Source organism: Echinops telfairi, unplaced genomic scaffold (genome assembly GCF_000313985.2).
Source record: "Echinops telfairi isolate 266 unplaced genomic scaffold, ASM31398v2 ScPeMD7_10;HRSCAF=50, whole genome shotgun sequence".
In the NCBI taxonomy this organism is placed as follows: Eukaryota; Metazoa; Chordata; class Mammalia; order Afrosoricida; family Tenrecidae; genus Echinops; species Echinops telfairi.
Window position 1 is genome coordinate 5,475,411 of NW_022103907.1, and position 8,064 is coordinate 5,483,474.

General features: G+C 38.7%; 1 protein-coding gene and 1 pseudogene across 1 annotated transcript in view; one reads left to right on the forward strand and one right to left on the reverse strand.

Moving 5' to 3' along the window:
• LOC105979391 overlaps positions 1-4,438 on the reverse strand; it is an 8,908-nt pseudogene extending 4,470 nt beyond the window's left edge.
• A 95-nt stretch (positions 4,439-4,533) lies between these two features.
• The window catches only part of BIRC6 (baculoviral IAP repeat containing 6), a 203,808-nt gene continuing 200,277 nt past the window's right edge, over positions 4,534-8,064 (forward strand). Inside the window, exon 1 of the mRNA XM_045287023.1 lies at positions 4,534-4,594. Coding sequence (XP_045142958.1) covers positions 4,534-4,594 — 61 coding nt within the window. The remainder of the gene's footprint in view (positions 4,595-8,064) is intronic.

Below are 8,064 nucleotides of genomic sequence, written 5' to 3' on the forward strand. Positions count from 1 at the left end.
GGGTTTAAGTGGAGAGGAAATGTTTTGAGAATGATGTACAAATGCGCTTTACACAATTGATGTGTGTATGGGTTGCGATAACAGTTGTATGAGTTCCTAATAAAATGTTTAAAAAGAAAAAAGAAAACACAAACATTAAAACAGCTTATCTTTAATTAAATGTTTATTTATACTCAGAAATTGAAAACTAAGCAAATAAATTATCTGTTAAAATAAGTGTTTTGTGCTAAAATGAGATTTAATGGTCAACGAGGGAGATTTAATTTACATGAAAGTTGTTATAAATGGATATAGTATTTTCAACATGGAAAGTTGTTGACAATATTGAATCGTAGAGTAGAAATGTGCCTGAGACTTGGAAAATAGATTCTTAGGGTTTCTTGTTCTCTTTTCTGTACCTGTATATTTAAAATTGGTTTTCTTATAACTAAAAATGAACATTGCTAGATGTTTACTTCACTGTGAAACTAGTGGTTGATTTTTGCTATGTAAACATCCAATTCTCAGACCAGATAAGCACACTTGGATTTCATTTTCAATGGAATGAAGAATTCTAGCCTTGGTCTTGTTGCTTATTATGTAAAACAACTTGCCAAATATTTTTAAAGGGTGACAATTACCACAAAATACTCATTGTTCATTGCACTGCATTGTTGCTTCCCAGGAGTCTAGAACATGTCTAGGAGCAGATTGGTAAATGTCACCATAATGTATCTTTAGACTGCATTAACAGACGCAGTGCAGACCCAGGCTGAGAAAATATTCAGAGCAAAGGTCCTTCAACCAGCCAATTGTACATTTGTTTGAAAATGGGAAAATGACCATTCTTTTCTCCATTTCTTTTAAGTGGTTTTCAATTAAGGATTGAGATTACTTGATATGGTTCATTTTACCCAAGCAACAATTGACACTTTTTAAGATTTCCATGTGTAATACTTTTTTTCCTAAAGATTTTGTTTCATTTTAAATGCATTTGAATTCCTGACATTTTCTCCAGGACATCTACAGACTTTGGCTAGTTTAAGTGATGAAAAATGATATAGTTATACAGGCGAGTTTCTGTACATTTCTTTTTATGTAAAACATTTGGCAGAATTTGGCTTACTGTTTTTAAAATTCTGTTTTGAAAGCACTCGTGCAATTCATTTATTAGCCCAAATATCTTCTTTGATAACTTTTCTATCCCACCACTCTTCTATCCCCCAGTCTTCTATAGAATTTCTGACAATTTTAGAGAGAATTGCTTTCATTTCATTTTCAAAATGTAATGTTAGGATTTTCCCCCCTCCTCTCAGGGAAATGAAGCATTCAATGGACCAGTCGTTGACTGGGCACAATCGGTATGGAAGACCATACAGATCCTCTAAGATTGTTGTTGTTTTTATATGTGAATATGAAATATATCTTTGTTTTCATCTATGGAATACAGTTTTTTTCTCCCCTCTTTCTAATTTCACTACCATTTCCATATCTGTATAGCATGAATAGTTAACTGATGAAGTCTTTGGAGTCATCAATCTGGATAGGGAAGCTGTTTTTCTTTTATCTGTCTCTTTACAATGATGTAACAGGTCATTAATAGGTTGATTTATCATGCTATTGGAGAGAGATCTTTTTCAAGTCCATGTACTATGTGTTGTAGTCCATGATCTTAATTAATTTTCCATGTTGGCATTAGGTGCTCACTGACAGAATTTTCCCTTTGTGGGCATTAACTTATACTAAATTAACAGTGATATTATTTGTTTTGAAATTGAAGTAGTCATCTAAAATAAGCAGTACTTTTTGTTTGCTGCATAACCGATTTGCTTCTTTCAAGTTTTCCAGGAGATATTGATGTATTTGTATGTAGTAATGTTTCATCAGTAACCTCATCAAATTCAGACCCAATGCCATTGAGTTGATTTTGACTAATAGCAAACCCTGTAGGGCAGAGTAGAAGAGCCACTGTGGGCCTCCAAGACTGTAAATCTTTATGGGAGCAGAAAGCCTCATCTTGCCCCCAAGGAATGCTGGTGCTTTCAAACTGTTGACCTTTTTTTTCTTTTTTTTTTTTCTGTTGACCTTTTTAACAGCCCAGCTCAACCTCATCAGACATGTTTTTATGCCAAACATCCTATTCTTCTTTCTCATAGGTTGCTTCAGAAATCACCACAATGAATGTGTTGTGCTTGTAAAACCCACATGCTAACAAAATAGGAAACCGAGGGGCATAAAGGACAATAGTATGAGTAGAGCAAAAATACGAAGATTTATTATAGTTGCCTTCACAATCCATGCTGGTTAATATAACAGCTAAGGGAAAGATTCGGATAAGTACCTTTGCATCACATTACAAACACCAAAATTTTACAATGAGAACTTCCTTCTTGATTTTGTATATTTCATTTACAGTGTGTAAGGAGAACTTGTGGGTGGTAATTTGTGGGAATGGAGCAGGAGATTTTGATAACAAGTTACTTCTTCTCTATGAAGTACAGTGCACACTGTTAATGTTAAATTCCCTAATTTAGGACAAAAACTGAGAATGGATTCAGTGACAGATGTGGTTCTGTTGTGTTCTGCCATACAGAGCTGGGAAATGAAATTACCAGCTAGACAACCTGGTCACTAAATGTTACTTTACACAATTCCTTTATTTCAATTGGTAGAACCCAACTTTGTTGTTGTTAGGTGCCATTGACTCAGTGACTGTATGTACGACAGAAGGAAACACCGCCCTATCCCGTGCCAGCCTCACAAGTGTTATGTTTGAGCCCGTTGTTGCAGTCACTGTGTCCATCCATCTTGTCGAGAACGTCCTCTGTTTCTCTGCCTCTCTTCTTTACCAAGCTTGATGTCCTTCTCCAGGGACTGGTCTCTCCTGATAATAAATTCAGAGTATATGAGATGAAAGCTCTCCATCCTTGCCTCTAAGAGGCATACTAGCTGAACTTCTTCTAAGATGGATCTGTTTGTTCTTTGGCAGTCCATGGTTCTCCCATGGACTTAATATTGTTGGCTTAATCCTGTGACTCCAACTCGGACACCACCAAATCCAGTTGGCAGATTATTCTCTGTGCAACTATTGTTGTTAGATGCTGTGGATTTGGCTCCAGCTCTTATCAACCCCATGTACAACAGAATAAAACACTGCCTTAGCCTGCACCAAACTCATAACTGTTATGTTTGAGCCATTGTTGCAAACAATGTCAATTCATATTGTTTACTGTCTTCCTCTATTTCACCTTACCCTCTACATAAGTGACTAAAGGGATCAGAGAGTGCTATTCACATTGTAATCTATGACCCTTAAAAATGTTGGCCCTGATTTTCTGAAATGGCCTCAGTTTTGACCTGCCCTGTTGGCTTCTTCCTTAGTCTGATTTTTGCTGCATGACTATAAAATTGGTGCTTTTCACAATATGTTGTTTTAAACCTGGCATCTCTACTGGTGGCTTTCAAGCTTGAGAGACTGGAGGAACCTCACTTCTACCAACAAAGAGACCAAAATGGAGCATGCCCTTTGCACCTGTGTGCCCTGCACTGATAATCTCTTGAGTCCCAGGGAAGACAGAAGCCAAGCCACATGGAGATCTTTAAGGAACTAGGAAGTAGATCCTGAAGGGACAGGGACCTTCATCTAGAGATGACACAGAGAAAGCCTTCTCCCAGGGCCAGAGCTCTGAATTTAGACTCTAGCTCCCTAACTTGTGAGAGAAAATACATTTCTGTTGGTTAGGGGGGTTAATGAGGTACCTCTCCAGAAGTTTTTAGAAAATGTCTAAGACTCATTCATGGGCCAGTATCTGTGACTAGGGGAGTTCTGTATACTAGTTGACTGTTTTTTTCTTGATAAGTAACCGTGATTATAGTAGCCCTGGTGTTGGTCTTCTAACAGCAAGGTCAACAGTTCAAAGCCACTCGCTGCCCTGTGGGGAAAAAGACAGGGTTGTCTACTCTGGTAAAGAGTTACAGCCTCAGAAAGGCACAGAGGCAGTTTTACTCTGTCTGCCCGATAGGGTCACGATGAGTTGGCATTGATTCCCTAGCCGTGAGTTTCTATCATGATCAGGGCTGATCAGCCTCCTCTGAAGTACAAAAGTTGGGGAATCATAAGAGGAAGTAAAGACATGGATGTCAAACAGGCAGCTCACATTGTCCAAATCAAATCAAATTCTTTGTAATAAATTACACTACTGCCATGTATGGGATTGTAGTCTTTCCCTATTTATTAACATTAAAAAAATTAAGTGGAACTATTATAAAGTACTTTTTGTGATCCTCATCCAGATCTAGAATTAGATCATGTTTGCCCTTGCCCTTTTCTAATAAATATCCCAGTGGTAATAGTTAATAGTTGCTTTTGTAAATAATTAATACCAAACTAGTCCCAAGGAATTGAAGAAGAGAGGAAATCCCAAATGTCCAACTCTTCCAAGATGCTATTCAGCTCCATGTCCCCTTGACTCCTCCCTGGAGTATATTTTCTCATGTTCTGGATTCTGTGAAATCACTGCAGTGTCCCACAGAAACTTTTGAAAGTTTGAGCAAATGTCTTTATGTGGTGTAGTGGGTGGTGCTGTGCAGTCCTTAAGCCGAAGGTCATGCAAAGGTAAGCCTGCTGCTAGGTCCGAGGATGCGTTCCACTACTGGTTCTTGCCAGCAGTGACATCACAAGGAATTGCGTTCACAATTACTCACAGTCGAATCTTATCAGTGTCTTCCCCCATCTTCTTACCAGGCTCATAACAGGGAAAGATCGTTTGGTGGAAATTACATTGAATTTCAGTGGTGTAATCAAATTAAAATATAACTCTTCACTCAAAAAATTTATTCTCCACTCCTGACCTATATCTTATTTATGTGCACACATGACCTGTAGCCTCTGGCAGGAGGTTTTTAGTAGGCATTGGCCTTCTAATTTTACCTGCCAGGTTTCTTCCCAGGCTACTCCGGAAGCAGCTTTTTCCGCTCAGCTGTAAGTTCTTTTGTCACAAGTAATAAGTAACAGTGACCAAGATAGCCTTTAAAAAGTCTGGCCCAATTCAAAACCTCTACTAAGGTCAGATTTTTTTTAATTTTGATTAAATCATTTTATTGGGGGCACGTACAACTCTTATCACAATCCACACATACATCCATTGTGTCAAGCACTCCTGTACATTTGTTTCCCTCGTCATTCTCAAATCATTTGCTTTCCACTTGAGCCCGTGGATTCCGCTCCTCATTTTTTCATTCCTCCCTGCTACTGCCCATCTCTCATGAACCCTTGATAATTTATAAATTATTATTATTATTTTGTCATATCTTAAACCGTCTGACATCCCCTTCACCCACTTCTCCGCTGTCCGTCCCCCAGGGAGGGTTATATGTAGATCCTTGTAATCTGTTCCTCCCTTCTCTCCCACCTTCTCTCCACCCTCCTGGTATCGCCATTTTCCTTTCTTTTTGTTTGTTTTGGTATATTGTAAGAACAAGTAAGCATCAACAAAATAATAACATGCATTCTACACATTTTTAGACTTTCCTGGTTTTCTGAATACCTTAGGTATTTTTTTTAATCATTTTATCAGGGGCTCATACAACACCCTCCCAGTATTGCCACTCACACCACTGGTCCTGAAGGGATCATCTGTCCTGGATTCCCTGTGTTTCCAGTTCCTATCTGTACCAGTGCACATCCTCTGGTCTAGTCAGATTTGTAAGGTAGAATTGGGATCATGATAGTGGGGGAAGGAAGCATTTAGGACCTAGAGGAAAGTTGTATGTTTTATCGTTGCTACATTGCACCCTGACTGACTCGTCTCCTCCCTGAGACCCTTCTCCAAGGGAATGTCCAATGGCCAACAAATGGGCTTTGGGTCTCCACTCTGCACTCCCCCCTCATTCACAATGATATAATTTTTTTGTTTTGATGAAGCCTGCTAGTATCGCCATTTTCACCACTGTTTCTGAGGTGTTCATCTGTCCTGGATTCCCTGTTTCCAGTTCCTATTTGTACCAGTGTACATCCTCCGGTCCAGCCGGATTTGTAAGGTAGAATTGGGATGATGATAGTGGTGGGGGGAAGGAAGCATTTAAGAACTAGAGGAAAGTTACATGTTTCATCATTGCTACACTGTGCCCTGACTGGCCCCTCTCCTCCCTTTGACCCCTCTATAAGAGAATGTCCAGTTGCCTACAGATGGGCTTTGGGTACCCACTCCGCACTAAGGTCAGATCTTAATCCTATTTTATTCCTGTTTGTTAACTGATAGCGCCCTCCAAAATGGGACTGTGGCCACAGGCGAATGAAACCCAGAATTATAATATATTAATAAGGCATTATGACTGGAGGGGCCATATTAATTGAGACTCTCACAAAGCAGTAATCAGTATTCCTATTGGATTACTATTCATTTCCTTGTGTTTTTTCAGTTTGTTACCTAATTGCATATAAAAGTTACTAATTTTAAAAACTGAAAATTATTTCTTGTGCGATTTTTTTGTATTACAGAGCTATTATTACAAGTTTCTAATATGTTAAGACCTCCAGACCTAGAACTCAAGATAATAAGAAAAATTTTGTGACTCCGATTTTTTTTGTGTGTGTGTGTTTGGGTAAATAATAAGCTAGTTTTTATGTAAGTTGTTTTGTTTTGCCTCTATACTGCCTGTTACAGAGCTGTAACAATCTGATACTGCCTATTAGAGAGCTATAAAAATATGGATTAAGAATGTTAAAACCCAAACCCACTACAATTGATTTGATAGCAATTCATAGTGACCCTTATAGGATAGAGTAGAATTGCCTCTGTGGGTTTCTGAGACAAAGTCTTTACAGGAACAGAAAGCCTTAGCTTTCACCTGTGGAGCAGCTCGTGGATTGAACTGCTGACCTTGTGGTTGGCAGCCCAATATGTAACCCGTGCTATACCTAACATGTTTTAGAGGGCCCCTGGTGATACAGTGGTTCAAGGCTTAGCTGCTATATAAAGGTGTGATGGTTTGAACCCACCAGCTGTTCTGTGGGAGAAAGTTGTAGCATTCTGCTTCTTAATAATATGAAGTCTCGGAACTCCTATGGAGGCATTTCTCCTCTGTCCTAAAGCGTTGGTATAAATTGGAATGACTGTATCAGCAACGGATTTTGTTTGGGTTTTATTGTTGTTTTAGAGATTGATGAGTAGAACCTTGATTTATTTCTGCTTTTCTATTATTAGACAATAACAGGAGTGTTCTGTGTAGTAGTTGTAGGTGGGTGTTTAGAACGAAGTATACTTGCATCAGGATTTCTCGTTCACAAAGAAGTTTTAAAAATAAAACAAATATTCTTAATTTCTTATCTTGAAAGTCTTTTTATGGAACTCTCATATTTATGACAGAAATAAACCTAAATGTAGATATGCGTATTATCTTTTGAATATAGTTTTTGGTCAGACATGTCTGTCTGTTACTTCCAAGCTCCTCTTTAGGGATTGAATATGTTCAAATCCTAACCCTTTTTACCCATGGATTTAACTCCAGTTGAAAATAGGACTTTTGTTTATTAATAAGGCCATATCAGCGTAGTGTGTGTCTTAACCACTTTTGTGATGTAAAAAGAGGCAATGAGGCACCACGCTGGCAAACACAACTAAGGGAAAGATAGATGCCCTGTTGAGGTTGGGAAGTGCAGAGAAAAGCCAGGGCTAGAGAATTGAGTCATCAATTTCCCCCAGAATGGATAGAGAAGAGAGGCTTCCACTAGAGCCCAGTACCTTCTGTTCATTAAAATCAATCACTGGTGGTATTTCTGTTGCAATAGCGCTAAGAAACTAAGACACCAGGAATATTTTCTACCATTTCTTAAGCTTCAAAGCCAGTCGGAGCATTAGTGTGTTCATTTGCTCTTCCTTGTAGGATTTACGTGATATTGAATCAACAGACACTCTGGGACCACTGATCTTCAGTGATAGTGCCTTTTCCGTGGTAGTTGAATCTAGCGGCTTGACTAAAATCTCATAGCCTGCTGTCATTGAGTCCCTTCTGACTCAGTGACTTTATCCAAGCCAAAAAACCAAATTCACTGCCATCAAGTCAATGCTTACTAAAGCCCCCCCC